Here is an 18,657-nt window from a genome sequence, read left to right as displayed (position 1 = left end):
AAATTGTGTGTAAACGCTGAAAAGCCGAAGCCGAACTGAAACGCTAACAGTTAGCGCGCTAGCCAGATAGCGTAAATGAAGAATATATATACCACACTAGGGCGCATAGGTGCAAAATAAGATAAAAAAACAGGTAGAATGCTAATATTAGCATGTGAACATGCTACGTTAACATGCTAACAATGAACGTGTCAACTCTGAGTTGTATACCAGGAAAATTAGCTAAAAAAGCGAAAATGCTCATGTTAGCATGTTGACATTAACATCTAAAATGTCAAATACCACATTTTAGGACTGAGGAGTATACCTGATTAAAAAATTGCTAAAAAAAAAAAAGCGCTAACATTTTAACATTAGCATGCTACCAGTGAAGTATCAAAGTTACCAAGTAATTATTGTGTCAGTGCTGAAAAGCACATTCACATTCACACAATAAATAGTTTTACATGCTGAAAATGAGAAATACTTATTATTGACGGGGTGGCGAATGAAACACATCCCTTCTGACGAGGTAGCACGCCGGCCAGTTAGCATCAATGAGGACATGATACGACTCCAAGGCGCGAATCAGTGAAACAGCTAGAAAAGTAAGCAATAGCATGCAAAGATGCTAAAGTTAGCCTGCCAACAGTTAACATGTGTCAAGCACCAATTAACAGGAGTCTGAAGCGTATACATTAAACATTTGCTAAAAAAGCAAAACATTTATAATTTATTCCTGACCTTAGCACATACTTGCCAACCCTCCCGATTTTCCCGGGAGACTCACGACTTTCGGTGCCCCTCCCGAAAATCTCCTGGGGCAACCCATTCTCCCGATTTCCACCCGGACAACAATATTGGGGGCGCGCCTTAAAGGTACTTCCTTTAGCGTCCTCTACAACCTGTCGTCACGTCCACTTTTCCTCCATACAAACAGCGTGCTGGCCCAGTCACATAATATATGCGGCTTTTACACACACACAAGTGTTTGCAAGGCATACTTGGTCAACAGCCATACAGGTCACACAGAGGGTTGCCGTATAAACAACTTTAACACTGTTACAAATATGCGCCAAACTGTGAACCCACACCAAACAAGAATGACAAACACATTTCGGGAGAACATCCGCACCGTAACACAACATAAACACAACAGAACAAATACCCAGAACCCCTTGCAGCATTGACTCTTCCGGGACGCTACAATATACACCCCCCCTACCACCAAACCCCGCCTCGACCCTGCTTATTTCAACAAGACAATGCCAAGCCACTATCGTACATTTTTAGTCTACTTTATACCTGCATTATCCTTTCCATCCTTTGTAACTGAGCTACTGTGTGTAACAATTTCCCTTGTGGATCAATAAAGTTTTTCTAAGATTAAGTCTAAGTCTATTCTGCACGTGTTACAACAGCCTGGCTTCATAGTAAGAGTGTGGGTACTCGACTGGCCTGCCTGTAGTCCAGACCTGTCTCCCATTGAAAATGTGTGGCACAATATGAAGCCTAAAATACCACAACTTAAGCTGTAAATGAAAAATTTTGTTTTTTCAGTTCCAACATTAAATATCTTGTCTTTGTAGTGTATTCTATTGAATATAAATTCAAAAGGATTTGCAAATCATTGTATTCTGCTTTTATTTACGATTTACACAACGTGCCAACTTCACTGGTTTTGGGTTTTGTACATAAAAACAAGCAGCGGGCTGCACTTTAGACACCACTGATTCAAATAAAAAGCACTCAATACAGTTTAGATAATATTTTATTCATTTTCAAAGCTAATGTTTCCTCCAACAGAGCTTGTTACCAGGAGTGAAAACCATGAAAGTGGCTACAACAAGGACACGTTTAAATTAAAAAGGCGCAACACTGAGTTTAAAGAAGTGTGGATCTTTCCAGTACACTTTAGAGTTTATGGACTAGTGTTCACGTTTAACAAATGGAGGGCTCGTCCACAGCAGCAGCTCCCTCTGTGGAGGCTTTCACACACTTGGCCATCGTTTGTGAGGCTCTGCTGATTGAATCTGAAGGAGAACATGATTGGGATTAGAAGCTGGAGTTTACTTCGGTGTAATTCCTCTGTGCATACTGTGCGTACCTGTCATGTAGAAGTCTTTTACCGAAAGCTGAGGTGGTATGAGAGGAGCAGCGATGAGGTCTTGCTTTAACCCCTGACGGAGAACGAGATCGTTGAAGAATGTTTGCCAATGAGAGACTTGGCAAGTCAACGCGAGGCTTACCTGAGCGAGCTCGTTTGCCTGCTTGAAATAGTTTGCCTCCTCCACGTCGTCATAGCGCACCAGGTTGGGAGACACCTCAGCCAGCCGGGATCGAACCTCATCCATGGAGTCATAGGGCAGCGTTATGCCTGCCAACTGGTGGCACACAGTCACATTTTTATTAGAACCGCTGCAGTCGTTTAACCCGAATATGTCACCTCATGCTCACCTCTGATATAGCTCGGATGACTTTCCAGTCCTCCCGGGCCATTCCGGGTGCTGTGACAGCCACTCGAGTCTGCTGGCTCCTCCCCTCTGTGTTGACGTAAGTAGCGTTCTTTTCAGTGTACGCTGCGCCAGGGAGGATGATGTCCGCCATTGCTGCACCGACATCACCATGGTGACCTGTAATGATTTAAAAAGGGACTTCAGAATACAGTAGGGCGATTGTGGCAAAAATAATAATCGTGGTTCATTTCATTTTTTTTCCCATTTATTTATTTATTTCAGGCAATGACATAAAATAGTACAAAGTTGACAACACATAATAATATCAATTAATATAGTGCAAAAGGTAATGTATAGTATGTATTTTCTGTTCAGACATTATGTTGCGATTTCCAAACATCACTATCTTAGTTTTATTTATATTCAAAGATAATTTATTTGTCCATCTATTTTTTTTTACTATGTTTAGTTCTGTTTACTGTATTTATGAGCTCATTATAGTCATCACTACTGTAGAATATATTTGTGTCGTCTGCAAATAGTATAAATTTCAGTACTTTGGATGTATTAAACATATCATTAATATATACATTAAACAGTTTTGGCCCCAACACGGACCCTTGGGGGACACCACAAGCAATGTCAAGAGTATCAGATAAAAATTGACCCATTTTTACAAACTGTACCCTCCCTGTTAAATAACTTTTTAACCAGTCACCAGCCAGCCCCTTAATTCCATATCTTCCCATTTTATCTAGTAGAATTGAATGATTAATGGTATCAAAGGCTTTCTTTAGATCAATAAAAATACCAACTGCATATCTTTTATGCTCCAGTGCATTAGTAATTTCTTCAATAGCTTCAGTTATCGCCATTGAGGTTGTTCGTTTGGACCTAAAGCCATACTGACCGTCATTGATTATATGATGCTTCTCAAGAAAAGATGGTTATTTTGATACAGAAATTATAATTATTCAGTCATTTTAAAACATGAGTATTTATTGTACCATCAAAACTCAAATATAATTAAAAACAACAACAGAAATAAATTAGTAACAAATAAACAAGTAAAATAATAATAATAATAATAGTAACAACAGTAAATTAAAATAACAATAGTGATACAATAAAATAAATGTTTCCCTTATTAATTTTTTCAAATTCTGTCTTTTTACCAGTTACCCTTATTGTACAAGCATACTACATACTTGTTTTGTCATGTATAAAATTTAATAGAATGCAAAAATCTTAACATTTATTGGTACAATACATTTTTGATCAATATTTTAAGTCAAAGCATTATATTTTTCGTAAATATATTAATCAGAACCCACGCGACCCCGAAGGGAATAAGCGGTAGAAAATGGATGGATGGATGGATATTAATCAGAATCAGAATTAGAAATACATGAATAATCCCGAGGGGAAATTACGATTTTCAGCACAATCCCATAGAAGAGCAGACAAACATTACAGGGAGACAGAACAGGATCGCTGGCGGGTCTGCCAACTTCCGGTACCCCTTACAAAAAGGGTGAGAAACAGGTAAACACTGGGGGGGATGGTTGAGAAAAATAAATTATTTTGTTTAATGTTTTCTTTAAGTACATTATGCTTGTGTAAGGTACTTTCTTGTTAGCACGGTCGGACTGGATGTTGTGCACAGCCCTGTTATTTGAAGGGGGGAAGTGTGCTGATGTTCTGAGCTTGACAAGTAAGGCAACGACTTGAGGCGCTAAAAAAAAAAACAGCGTGCCTCGCGACTGCTTTCCTGGTCGTACATTGGTCTTACATCTATGATGTCGTTCACACAACGAGAGAAGTATCCTACACTTGTCTTTTGTAAAGTAAATCTGAACAGCTGATATGGGCATCTACATCAACTATATGATTTGCCTGAGAAGCTGGACAGGACAAAAAAATTAAAAAAAAAAAAAAAAGTAATATGATGTCATTCACAACAACACAAGCAGATGAGATGTGTTGTGGGTGTATGGATTGTTCTTGCTAGCTTTAGCTTTATAGTTTAGTCGCTGTTTCCAGGGGCCGTCTCCACATTGTTTAGTTCAGCACGAGGCGGTTGAGTGTTTCCGGAATGAATGAGTGGTTCTGGACACAGTATTGTCCCAAACAAATGTTCTTCTTTCTCACAATGACAGCATTTCACTCACATCTATGTCGATTTCCCTGATATTCTGCGCTTAACAGCAGATTACGTTTTATCGGCCAATTCGGCAACTCCGTCCACGGTTATGTTAATGTGGAAAAGCCATACTTTTTTTGGTGATTTCTGATTAGGCATATTATCGCAGTGTGAGATCCCAAACTTCTCGTAGATGTGGTCTTTTTTCCCCTCAATCGCTCATTAATTCGTTTCACAATTTCAGGAATTTGTCTGCACGTTGCACGACCCATTAATTGCTTTTTTTTGCCCCGATTATATCATTTTTATGATTGTGAGAAGCCAAAAAAGAAATTCAATTTGATTGATTGTCCAGCCTTTGCATACAGTAGTACCTTTACTTACGAACTTCATTGATTGTATGACGGAGCGCATAACACGATACATTTTTATCTCTAATCCACGTTGCCTTCACACTTACCGTATTTTTCGGATTATAAAAGTCGCAGTTTTTTTCATAGTTTGGCCGGGGGTGCGATTTATTCTCTGGAGCGATTTATGTGTGAAATTATTAACACATTACTGTAAAATATAAAATAATATTATTTATCTCATTCACATAAGAGACTAGGCCTCTTCAGCAATCGTCACACACACACAAACGTCAACCAATAAAAATTCGGAGAGTGCGGGTCATGGCAGAAGTGCATTGTGAAAAAAAAGATGCTATCTGCTACTACTTCCGTACCTATGAAAATGTATCATTTCAACATTGGCGGTAACTTATTAAAACTGAGAAGGGCTGAACAAAAATGGCACCGAAAAGGAAATCATATACTGCAGGTTACAAGCTGGAAGTAGTGAAATATGCAGCGGAAAACGGCAATCGTACACTTATTCAGCCTGTTGTTCACTATTCTTTATTTATTTTAAATTGCCTTTCAAATGTCTATTCTTGGTGTTGGGTTTTATCAAATAATTTTCCCCAAAAAATGTGACTTATACTCTAGTGCGACTTATATATGTTTTTTTCCTTCTTTATTATGCATTTTCGGCCGGTGCGATTTATACTCCGGAGCGATTTATAATCCGAAAAATACGGTACTTTGTATAAGATAATGCTAGCGAGTGAGACCAGATGTTTTGGGCGGATCTAACTGTGGCATTTGCTAAACCAATTAATGGTGGCGATGCTTGTAACTAAAATGTTTGCTTGCAACTTAAAGCCTAACAACTAGCCGAGAGACAACTCTTATCTCAAAACTTAAACTGTCTTAAGTCGTAAGTTGAGGAACCACTGTACTAGTCTAGCGTGATAGAGACAATATACAATATTTAAATGATATACATTTGGCCGACGATAGAGCTTTTAATTTTATCGCTATATTGTGATAATGCATGTCGATGACAAAATGTAGTAGTGTCCTGCAAATTCTCAACGCAATGTAGCATCCTCGCTAGCTCACTAGCATCTAACGTCCCTCCACATCAAACTTTCAAACTTTATTTCGGACACAAACAGGGAACTGTGTAAATCTGCTTCTAAGTTAGCAATCCTTGGCTCTATGGTGGCAAAAAACAAATATCCTCACTGGAGAAGGAGGAATAGTTAAACATGCTACACTAGAGACTGTAGGAGGATATTCTAACCACTAAACTAGAGATTCAGAATGTAAACAAAGTGAGGCAGAGTGATACAAATATTGACAGTAAAGATACCAAGTATAGTATTAGTACATGGTTTATTCTACAGTGGTTAGATTGATATCTCTGTCATTAAAAAATCTTCTGTCGTTTTTGTTATTGTTAACACTCAGGAAAAAAGTCACAGGATGTCTTTAAGGGCAAATACGGAAGGGAAACTAATGCAAAGTATCTAAACAGAAGAATACGTACTTATTACATTTTAACAGACGTGTAGATAAAATCACGTTACAGCAGAAAGTAACCAGATCCATCCATTCATTTTCTACCACTTGTCCCTTTCGGGGTCGCAGGGGGTGGGGTGTGGTGGGGTGCTGGAGCCTAGCCTATTTTAGCTGTATTCAGGCGGTAGGTAAATCCTTAAGTAGATTAACTTATTTTGACAAAATAATAAAAACAGAAATTATGCAGTATGTCACCGCATACGTCAGCAGTCATTTTAGGAGCCTGTGTAACCCCTTTGGTTACAAACAGGTTATATGTAAATGGTTATAACATATATACAGTACAGGCCAAAAGTTTGGACACACCTTCTCATTTTGATTTGGTTTTCATGACTATTTACATTGTAGATTGTCATTGAAAGCATCAAAACTATGACACCTGTGAAGTGAAAACCATTTCAGGCGACTACCTATTGAAGCTCATCGAGAGAATGCCAAGAGTGTGAAAGGCAGTAATCAGAGCAAAGGGTGGCTATTTTGAAGAATCTAGAATATAAAACATGTTTTCAGTTATTTCACCTTTTTTGTTAAGTACATAACTCCAGGTGTTTATTCGTAGTTTTGATGCCTTCAGTGACAATCTACAATGTAAATAGTCATGAAAATAAAGAAAACGCATTGAATGAGAAGGTGCGTCCAAACTTTTGGCGATATTGATTTTAGGCCATATCGCCCATCCTTACACTGTACTCTGATTTCTTTGTGGCATGTTGGTAAGACGTGTGTGCAAATACCCTGGTAGATGACGAGACTGTCTTTAGGAAGGTCGGCTCGGGTGATGCACCCACTATCGGCTCCCAGCAAGAACAAGACTTTGGGTGGGTTCGTCCTGATGGCGTCCACGCCGGCCTTGTAGCCCAAGTCCAGAGCCGCCACCTGACCGGCCACTCTGTTGACACCCATAGAAGCTCAAGTTTGACATCCGTTCTGCATATCTATCATCTGCCTTACGTACCTGTGCAGGACATTGAGAACTTTCCAACCTTCCTCCACTCCACTGCTAGTTCTGGCATTCTGAGCGATGGTGGAAACGGCACTCAAAATGGCAGCGCCGTCTTCTCTCTGTAGAGCGCTGCTGCCCACTATGACCACTGGACGCTGCGCAGCTGCAAGGGCCTACAGACCAACAGTATCAATAGAGAATGTGAACTACTTCATGTTGTGTGCTTGCTCATGGGCAGCAGAGTGCCGCTCTTACCTGGCAGAAGGGATGTGTTCCATTCGCCAGCTCTTTCAGTACAGATGTCTCCTCTCCAAGATGGTCATACGTGTAACTCAGGTCCACATTGTGACCCACCAGGGCAACCTGCAGCTCATTGTGGAGCCAGCTGGATCACATGGAGAACATTTGTTTCTGCCTTTTTTTATATCAAGTGGGTCGTAAAAAATGTTTATATAAATAATCAAACATAATCTTGTTTATGTTAAGGATTGGGCATCATTTCAATTTGGACGATTCCAGTTTCTCGTTTTGATTCCAGTTCCAAGCGATTTCCGATTATGATTCTTTAAAGAGGCAGGGTCAAAATTTACTATGAATTTCTCACTGGGTTCTTTTCGACCAGTAACCTTTAAACTTGACTATAAATGTTATGAAGATTCTTTCCGCAGGAGTATACTTTCACATAATTTTAGAAAACATCCCAAAAAAAGTTTACAGACCTTCTGTTTATGGGTTAGAGATAGGGATGTTCCAATCTAGTTTTATACTGTTGATTTCGATACTGATCATTCATGATATAGACCACACACATTTTTACTTTTTTTCATGGTGAGTGCTATTGACAGTTTAACAATATCAACACAATATTTAAACTGGTTGCTTATTTTCTTTCATTACGTACAATTATTTGAGCAAAACAAAGTCAATCCACAATAAACAAATACTCACAATAACTCAAATCTATTACTTATTTACATCAATTGGTTTTTTTGCCCTCAACATCCTGCTGTGTCCAGGGAATTAATTATTCCTTGAATTTTTAAGCATAACAAAAAAAAAAAGATTATTGATCTAATCACACTAACATCTAACCTATACTGATACTACCCTTGGTATCAGCACCACCGATTAACAGATTGATCCGTCTTCTCCTAGTGTGTGTGTAAAAGAGGAGCCCACCCGTTGTTATATTATCCTTTCTCCACACTCTTATTAATCTACTTGTTAATTTCCTGTTAATAACTACTAACTTTGTGCTGTAACGTGGTTCCAATAAGACTTCTTAAACTTTACTAAGCACTTATTTATTCTGTTGTTTCATGCTTGCTTAGCGATGAGCTTGCCTGCTCCTGCTTGCTCTTACTCTGTGGGTTTACATTGGAGATCGGCCAATATGTTTTTTTGCAGGGCTGATACCAATACCAATTATCAGTAGTCAAGGAGGCCGATAACCCATTTTTGGAGTAAATGTTAATTTGCAGTTAAAGTTTTAAAAACATGAAAAGTATATGTCAGTAAACAGCTGGACAATATGTAATTAAAAACTATTGTTGTGGTTAGTTTAGCAGCAAAACTACATTACGAGATTTCACAAACACCTTTATTACATGTGTCTAATACTGCGGGTCAGACCAGCGTCAACACTTTAAGTTTAAAATATGGGAAATCTCCTGGGAAAATTGGTTAAAAAAATATTTGGGATTTCTCTATATCACAATAACATCTACTCAATTTTACACAATTTTATAGCAGTTTATGTATTTAATACATTGTAAAGTTTCCTGGTGGGGAACCATGAAATATTGCAAACATTTAAATAAAAACAGTTCTGGGCTCCTTCACGTAGCTTATAGTTGAGTCATTTTTTCAGGCTGGCTGACATAATTTCTTGCTCGATGTTACAGAATGTATGAGAATGTGTGAGCTGCTACCTGCTCTTCTTCAAAAAGTATCCTATTTGTCTAAATATTTACACAAAGTTTGGATGTTTGGAAGAATATTATTAATGTTGTCTTTATGTCTATCCATCTCTGTCGTGTTATTTGATTGTACCATGGAACATGAAACTTGCGGAGCTTCTTTAATGAACACACACAAGCAGCTGAGCAAACCAGAGAAGAATTCTCACAATAACTCAAATAAATGCCCTGTGAAATATCAAAACATATTTCAGAGTATTTTTTTTTCTTAAATTAATACAAAAATGAAAGATTGGGCTCCAGCAAAAAGAGAACTTTTCTCATGCACGGCAAAATGGCTGGTGGTTGAGCAGTGGTTATTACTATCTACTTCACTATTTTTTTTAAAACAACAACAACTAAAACAACTACCGGTAAATACTAGTAACTTATGTGTATATTTTGTATCTGCTTATGTAGTTCTATTGTAGTTGAAAAAAGGGCGATACCAGAAAAAAAAAGAAGCCTGATACCGATCTACGTCCATCCATCTATCCATTTTCTACCGCTTGTCCCTCTTTGGGTCACGGGGGTGGTTGAAGCCTATCTCAGCTGCATTTGGGCGAAAGTCAAAATGGCAAATATCGACACTGAAAACCGGCGCGGCCAAAAATTGTTGGATCTCTAGTTAACATGTTGAGCATCCTCCTCTAATCCTCAGGCTTCAGTGATATTAACCCTGGTAAGAAATGTAGTCTTCAAATTTTATCCTGATACATCTCCATTTCATGATGAATGTAAATCAGCTGAAGTATCACTGTCTCATTCGTTTTGGGAATGTCGAATTATTCAATCATTTTGGTCCAGCATCTTCTTCTTTTACTCGGGGGTATATCGGAGAAAACTTGTCCCTGACAGGGTTATAATCTTGTAATTACAGCTGTGTTGCTTCTCGGGACGGTCTTGGCCAAAAGACTCATTCTCAAAGAGTGGGAAACCACATCTGTACCAAACTTCAGGAACTGGTAAAATGAACTTGTGAATATAATGAGTCTTGAAAAAATAAGATTTATAAAGTCTACAAACATGAATAAATGGGAACTAACCTGGAAACCTTTACTGACATACAGTATATTGAATTATAACTTATAGACATTTAAAAAATCTGCCGTATCTTTTTTGTAGTTTTTAGGGCTGCAACAACTAATCGATTAAAATCGATTATTAAAATAGTTGGCGATTAATTTAGTCATCGATTCGTTGGATTTATGCTATGCGCATGTGCAGAGGCTACTTTTTTTTTATATATATATATACAACCTTTATTTATAAACTGCAACATTTACAAACAGCTGAGAAACAATAATCAAAATAAGTATGGTGCCAGTATGCTGTTTTTTCCCCAATAAAATACTGGAAAGGATAGAAATGGAGTTTGTCTCTTTTATCTGATTATTAATCGATTAATCGAAGTAATAATCGACAGATTAATCGATTATCAAATTAGTTGCAGCCCTGGTAGTTTTATTCCTTCTTTTTTTTTATTGTTATTATTTTTTGTATTGATCCCACACTACTATTGCTTTTTTGTGTCACTTTTGATATGGTTTTGTGACAGTTTACTTGCTTTTTTTTGTGACTTTTTATTTTTTTGCATCTGATCAAGCCCCGTGACTTTCTTCTTCTTTTTTAAGTGTTAACGGTGGAGAGGCCCTCGGGAGGTGATCTTGTGATCACTTCCTGAGGATCCTTGATGCCGAGGAATATTCATCCATCTTGCTGTGGTCTGGATAGCCCGCTGATCTTGAGCCAGAGCAGGATGGATGGATATATACAATACCTGGGTATTTTTTCTAATAATGTCTATACTGTAAACCTTGAGTTGTTAAAGCCCAAGTGCACCTCTCTCCTCAAGTGTCCATGTGAGTGTGTATGAGTGGATGTGTGCCTGTATGAAGGGTCTGCATGAGCAAATTATGACAGTGAAATGTGATTTTAACTGTAAAATTCAATAAAATATATTTGCAAAAAAAAGAAAAAGAAATGTACCGTATTTTTCGGACTATAAGTCGCAGTTTTTTTCATAGTTTGGCCGGGGGTGCGACTTATGTGTGAAATTATTAACACATTACCGTAAAATATCAAATAATATTATTTAGCTCATTCACGTAAGAGACTAGACGTATAAGATTTCATGGGATTTAGCGATTAGGAGTGACAGATTGTTTGGTAAACGTATAGCATGTTCTATATGTTATAGTTATTTGAATGACTCTTACCATAATATGTTACGTTAACATACCAGGCACGTTCTCAGTTGGTTATTTATGAGTCATGTAACGTACACTTATTCAGCCTCTTGTTCACTATTCTTTATTTATTTGAAATTGCCTTTCAAATGTCTATTCTTGGTGTTGGGTTTTATCAAATAAATTTCCCCCAAAAATGCGACTTATACTCCAGTGCGACTTATATATGTTTTTTTCCTTCTTTATTATGCATTTTCGGCCGGTGCGACTTATACTCCGGAGCGATTTATACTCCGAAAAATACAATAGTTAATTTGCCACAATTGAGGGCGGTTGAGGGAAGTGTCTGCGTGAGCAAAGTATGACTGTCAAATGTGATTTTAACTGTAAAATTCAATAAAATATATTTGCATCGAAAATAGGAATCATTAAAAAATTTGGACGATACCAGGAAAATCGAATGTAACACCCGGCTGGTTAACAATCGATGCTCGTTGCCCAAACCTATTTATGTTCCTGTCTTGCAACAATAGTTTGCCCGGTAACATCTCACCTCATATTCCCACAAAAAACATGATCAGTCATCACATCATTGCAGAGATTTTTACATTTAAATCAGTGGTTATACCTCTTCCGGATTCTGGCGTTGAACAGCGGGGCTTCATAGCGTGGGTTGGTCCCGACCAGCAGCAGCAGGTCAGAGTCCTCAATGCCGGCGATGCGCGTGTTCAACAGGTAGTTAGAGCGCAGATCAGTGCTGTAGAAAGAGAAGGGGAAAAATGGATGGAGAAAGCTTGTGAAGTATATGTGCCTTTCCAAAGGTCCAGTCTGGTTCACTACGTACCCGGCTCCAGCCATAGGGAAGACCTCCTCCGTGCAGAGGCTGTCCGAGTTGAGCCTGTTGAGAAGATCTTTAAGGGAGACGAGAGTTTCTGCATCGGCCAATCCTCCTGCAATGGCGGCCACTTCGCTGCCCTGTACACCTTGCAGCTAAACACAAGCGGTCATTGTGAGGTGTGATGGAACAGATCTAGATGAGAAAGATCGTGGAAACTAAAAGGTATGCAGCAAACACTTACTGCTCCTGCAACACGAGTCAGAGCATCCTCCCAAGTGGCCGTGGTTAGCTGACCTGACTCATCCTTCAACATTGGCTGAGTCAATCGCTGCCTCTTCAGGCCGTCATAAGCAAACCTGAAGGAACACAGCAGAGTTTATGTTAGGTGGGTGGACAGGACCGGTTTATTTTGTAGAACAGGAAGGGTTTGATGAGGTGGTGACTTGTCCAGGGTGTACCACGCCTTCCGCCTGAATGCAGCTGGGATAAGCTCCAGCAACCCCCGCGACCCCAAGAAGGATAAGCGGTAGAAAATGGAAGAAATGGATGAAGGAAGGGTTTGTATGCAGACGAGTGGAAATCAGTTAGACATGTAAAATAAAAGTCACACAAGTCAGCTGCTTTTTCTTTCCTAACGTGCAGGTTGTGTTTTACCTAGTTTTGTCCGAGATCCATTCTTCATTGATTTCTTCATTCAGCCTGGGCATGACCCTCATCACCTCGCCGCCTCTCGTGCTCACCAAGATGTTACTTCCCACGGCGTCCAGCACGTCAATTGACTCCGTTTTCCTGTAACGTGTTTAACATTTCAAGTGTCTTCTTACCCGCTGGTTCAGCTATAATGTTTCCTATACCTGGTCTCCCACGGTCGTGCAGTGAAGGCGTATGGCTTGGAGGTGAGTGCGCCGACCGGGCAGATGTCAATGACATTCCCCGACAGCTCAGACATGAACATCTTCTCCACGTAAGTCCCGATCTGAAGGTTGTTTCCTCTTCCTGTCGTGCCCAGGTCTTCAACTCCAGCAATTTCACTGGCAAAACTGAACAAAAAACATTACTTTTACACACTTTTGTATGTGAAGTGATACTTAAACCATCACTTAATCTTATGTACCGAACACAGCGTGTGCACTGAATGCAACGAGTCATGATGGTTTTGATGAGTGGCCCGATATTCTTGTCTTCCACTGCTCGCTTCCCCTCTGTGAAACGACTGCGGTCCGAACCAAACTGCATGGACTGATCCTGAAAGCACAGCAGGTTTAAGGTTACGGTGAGTAGTAAATCTCATTTCTCCTAATCCTGGTTCCCATGTGACAGCTACCTGTAAGTCACATTCTCCTCCCTGATCACAAATGGGGCAGTCCAGTGGGTGGTTGGCCAACAGGAACTCCATCACTCCCTCTCTGGAGGAACACATTCTCATTAGACAACATTGCCTTCAATTCAAAGAAAGCTTGGCGGCTAACGTTAGACTGAATTTGACTGCAACTCAAGTCTACACCTTGCTTTGCGAGTCTTTTCTGAATTTGTGAGGATGTTCCAGCCCTTCATGACAGGCATGGCGCATGCTGCCACAGGCTAAAGGGGGAAAAACACAAGCAAAGAGCAAAACATTTATAGCGACATTTTCTTCTATGAAGACTCCTTCCTTATTTACCTTTGGGGCTTTCTCGATCTCCACAAGACACATGCGGCAGTTTCCAGCCACTGAGAGGCGCTCGTGATAGCAAAACCTTGGGATCTGGATTCCTACTTTCTCACACGCCTGATGATGGACGACAACAGACAAAACAATTACACAATAACAACAACAATCGGGCACGCTATTCACACTAAAATGCAATGACCATTTTTTTTTCTTAACCTTAAAGGGGAAATGCCCTTTTTTTGGAATTTTTCCAATCATTCACAATCATTATGTGAGATAAGCACACATACAGTATGCATCACTTTTTTTATGCATTCTAACTTGTAAATAAACGTAAACACAAGTCAGCTAACAATGGATTCAATGAGTCGCTCTCTTCTGCCTATAAAGCGCTCTAAAAAACATCCAAACAACTCCAATTAAAGGCCTACTGAAACCCACTACTACCGACCAGGCAGTCTGATAGTTTATATATCAATGATGAAATCTTAACATTGCAACACATGCCAATACGGCCGGGTTAACTTATAAAGTGCAATTTTAAATTTCCTGCCACACTTCCGCTTGAAAACTTTTTATTATGCAGACGTATGCGTGTGACGTCACGAGGACAAGGGAAGTATTCGGAGCCCGAAAAATCCTATACACAAAGCTCTGTTTTCATTTCATAATTCCACAGTATTCTGGACATCTGTGTTGGTGAATCTTTTGCAATTTGTTTAATGAACAATGGAGGCTGCAAAGAAGAACGTTGTAGGTGGGATCGGTGTATTAGCGGCTGGCTGTAGCAACACAACAAGGAGGACTTTGTTGGATAGTAGACACTAGCGTCGGCGACCTAACCTTGACTTCCTACGTCTCCGGGCCGCTGACCGCATCGTCGATCGCTGGAACGCAGGTGAGCACGGGTGTTGATGAGCAGAGGAGGGCTGGCTGGCATAGGTGGAGCGCTAATGTTTTTATCACAGCCTTGACGAGCTCCCGTTGCTAAGTTAGCGTCGTTAGCAACAGCATTGCTAGGCTTCGACAGGCGTCGAATACACATTAACCGTGTATTTACATGTCCAGTGTTTGGTTCGGTGTCTCCTGATAGTAGTATTGTTGAACTTCTGTCTATCCTTCCAGTCAGGTATTTATTTATTTAGTGTCTATCTGCATTTGAGACAGATGCTATCACGTTAGCTCATGCTAAAGAGCTTCATCGATGTATTGTCGTGGAGATAAAAGTCACTGAATGTCCATTTCGCCTTCTCGACTCTCATTTTCAAGAGGATATAGTATCCGAGGTGGTTTAAAATACAAATCCGTGATCCACAATAGAAAAAGGAGAGAGTGTGGAATCCAATGAGCCAGCTTGTACCTAAGTTACGGTAAGAGTGAAAAAAGATATCTCTTGAACTGCATTCTAGTCCGTCACTCTAACGTTCCGCATCCACGAATCTTTCATCCTCGCTCAAATTAATGGGGTAATCGTCGCTTTCTCGCTCCAAATATCTCTCGCTCCATTGTAAACAACGGGGAATTGTGAGCAGCACTACCGCTTGTGACGTCACGCTACTTCCGGTAGGGGCACGGCTTTTTTTTATCAGCGAGCAAAAGTTGCGAACTTTATCGTCGATTTTCTCTACTAAATCCTTTCAGCAAAAATATGGCAATATCGCGAAATGATCAAGTATGACACATGGAATGGATCTGCTATTCCCGTTTAAATTAAAACAAATCATTTCAGTAGGCCTTTAAGGTTTTATACACACACTGTAAGTATGTATATATGTAATGTTACAGGCACATTAATAATAACATGCAATATTTATGTATTTTGCTCATTTTATAAGTCGCACCGGCTGAAAATGCGTAATAAAGAAGGGGAAAAAACATATATAAATCGCACTGGAGTATAAGGCGCATTTTTTTAGGAAATTTATTTGATAAAACCCAACACCAAGAATAGACATTTGAAAGGCAATTTAAAATAAATAAAGAATAGTGAACAACAGGCTGAATAAGTGTACGTTATATGACGCATAAATAACCAACTGAGAACGTGCCTGGTATGTTAACGTAACATATTATGGTAAGAGTCATTCAAATAACTGACATATAGAACATGCTATACATTTACCAAACAATCTGTCATTCCTAATCGCTAAATCCCATGAAATCTTAGACCGTCTAGTCTCTTACGTGAATGAGCTAAATAATATTTTTTGATATTTTACGGTAATGTGTTAATAATTTCACACATAAGTCGCTCCTGAGTATAAGTCGCACCCCCGGCCAAACTATGAAAAAAACTGCGACTTATAGTCCGAAAAATACGGTAGGCCATATCGCCATCCCTATACATAACGCTAACATGCTTTATATAGCATTATTATTCTTCAGTGTCTTTTAAATTATGTATTTATTTACCTGTAGGACAGTAGTGCCAGCCTCCACCTCCACTGGTTTTCCATCCACAAACACTTCCACCATGTTGCTTGCAGCACGCACAGACATATGCACTGAAATAAATACACATGTTGTACGCAAGCATCCACATATTGGGATGTGCACGACTTACCGGTGTTAGATGGAGCCAGGCTGCCCTTGGTGGCTCCTGCTAGGGCCCGGCCAACATTAGGCAGGCGCAACATGATTCTTCACGACAAAAAGGGCAACCAAATAATAAGAGAATGTTACGGTAATCCTCAAAACAACATAAACATGTCATATGATATACAACAACAAACCAAGACACGCACAACAACAACCTTTCAAAAAGACAACTAACGTCACATAAAGTAGAATTATGGATAAGTGCTTATATTAATAATGTGAAACTCCAGTATATTTATACATATATTGGGAAATTAAGGTGGCAGGAGTCCTTGCCTGACAGGCTATTAGCATTAGCTAAGAGTACTACTCAAGGACATGGTGTTGTAACAGCTTTACTGAGGATTACATTGGATACGCCACGCTCTACTTCTGTTGCTGTTCATCAATGCAATGATGTAATTACATGTATTAGATTTAGGATCATTACCTGTCGCTATTTGGCCTTCTGGACCAGAACAGCGGTGATTTGTATTATTCCTGCAATCCAGAGGCAATGGCGTAGTTGGCGGAACTAGCGGAAGTTTCGTCTTCCGCTTACATACCACGTTCAAAGTAGTCTGCCATCTAGTGGACATATGTGTAAACAGCATGGATGCTAAAGAAATGTCTAAATGTTGTGCACTAGCGCCATAATAATATCCTAAAGTTTAAGGTTATTATTTTTCAACCACTGTGCCGCAGCACAGTAGTGTACCCGTGTCCGTGAGATATTGTTTGGTGTGCCGTGGGAAATCATGCAATTTCACCTAATTGGTCAGAAAAGTATTCTTTTGCAAACCAATAATTTAAATCCGCAAACAACGGGCCGTTGTAGAGTGTCTGTGCTGTCTGGAGATCAGCAGTGTAACCATGTAATATTATTCCGTACCAGTAGGTAGCAGCAGGTAGCTCATTGCTTTGTAAGCCTACTTTGAGACAAGAGAATTTATTTATTTTATTTTTTTATTATTTCAAAAAATAAAAAAATCTTTTTTTTTCTCTTAAACTTTGATTTATAAATTTCAACATTTACAAACAGACCAGAAACAATCATCAAAAACAGTACAAAACTAATACAAAACAGTACAAAAAGAGTACAAAGAAGCGCCAGGGGGTTAGAAATCCAAAATATATATATATATATATATATAAAATAAACAAAGTGCAAAGCCATAGGCTCACTCAATTTCAGTAAATAACTTACATTTGGAACACAGCATTATCGTTTTCACAGCTTTTTGGTTAGACAAGAGAATTAATGATGGTTATTTTTTATTATTATTTTTTTATATAAACCTTTATTTATAAATTTCAACATTTACAAACAGTTCAAGTTTATTATTCTTCGGTCAATCGTCAACAAAATAAACAAACAGTTGTACATTCATAAATTGAAAATGAAAATGTCGCAGACCGAAAGGGTTTAGGCTGAATAGTTGAACACTTATTGCGCCTAACCCTATAAACAATATCAAGTACAAAATAAACTTCCGAAAATTATTAAATGTCCTTTGTACAACATATTATAAATACACATTATACATAACATAAACACAGTTCAATTATATACACAGTAAAGGCATGTGAAATATCCTTGTAGACATGTTAAACTTTTGTACCAATTTATATACTATATACAAACAATTGTACTTCCATTATTATTTATATCCCACATTTAGTATTTGAATTAACATTGATCATAGTATTAACTACTGTGTTGATTCAAGAATGATATATTTTTTCAAGACATTGGTCTTAAAGTGTTTTTTAAATGTGTGAATAGAACTGGAACATTTTAAGGAATTATCCAAGCTGTTCCAAAGTTGAACCCCCCTGACAGAAACACATCTACTTTTTAAGCTTGTTCTTATCTTAGCTTTCTGGAAGACAGCTGAACCTCTGAGGTCATAGGTATTCTCTCTGGGTTTAAACCTCTCCTGTAGACATCCAGGCAGCATGTGGTTATGAGCTTTGTATGTCACAATAGCAGTGTTGAGGTCAACAAAATTGTGC

General features: G+C 38.9%; 2 protein-coding genes across 2 annotated transcripts in view; both read right to left on the bottom strand.

Moving 5' to 3' along the window:
• zgc:110699 (uncharacterized protein LOC325371 homolog) overlaps window positions 1–488 on the bottom strand; it is an 18,534-nt gene extending 18,046 nt beyond the window's left edge. The window contains exon 1 of the transcript XR_009827532.1: window positions 467–488. The gene's annotated coding sequence lies outside the window, so the exon portion shown is untranslated. The remainder of the gene's footprint in view (window positions 1–466) is intronic.
• Window positions 489–1,732: 1,244 nt separating this feature from the next.
• Window positions 1,733–17,225, bottom strand: ndufs1 (NADH:ubiquinone oxidoreductase core subunit S1). Its single transcript, XM_062061117.1, has 19 exons — window positions 17,093–17,225; window positions 16,628–16,704; window positions 16,477–16,568; window positions 14,074–14,181; window positions 13,918–13,994; window positions 13,738–13,819; window positions 13,528–13,658; window positions 13,268–13,453; window positions 13,068–13,202; window positions 12,655–12,769; window positions 12,420–12,565; window positions 12,204–12,332; window positions 7,684–7,813; window positions 7,441–7,601; window positions 7,220–7,374; window positions 2,437–2,612; window positions 2,229–2,363; window positions 2,087–2,159; window positions 1,733–2,012 (listed from the first exon to the last, which is right to left on the bottom strand). The coding sequence occupies exons 2-19, from the start codon at window positions 16,698–16,700 to the stop codon at window positions 1,921–1,923; spliced, it is 2,196 nt and encodes a 731-aa protein (XP_061917101.1). The 5' UTR covers window positions 16,701–16,704; window positions 17,093–17,225; the 3' UTR covers window positions 1,733–1,920.
• Between the last annotated feature and the right edge of the window lie 1,432 nt (window positions 17,226–18,657).

This window comes from Entelurus aequoreus, linkage group LG01 (assembly GCF_033978785.1).
Source record: "Entelurus aequoreus isolate RoL-2023_Sb linkage group LG01, RoL_Eaeq_v1.1, whole genome shotgun sequence".
Classification (NCBI taxonomy): Eukaryota; Metazoa; Chordata; class Actinopteri; order Syngnathiformes; family Syngnathidae; genus Entelurus; species Entelurus aequoreus.
Note: the sequence above shows the minus strand (reverse complement) of the source record. Positions and strands in the feature narration are given on the sequence as shown.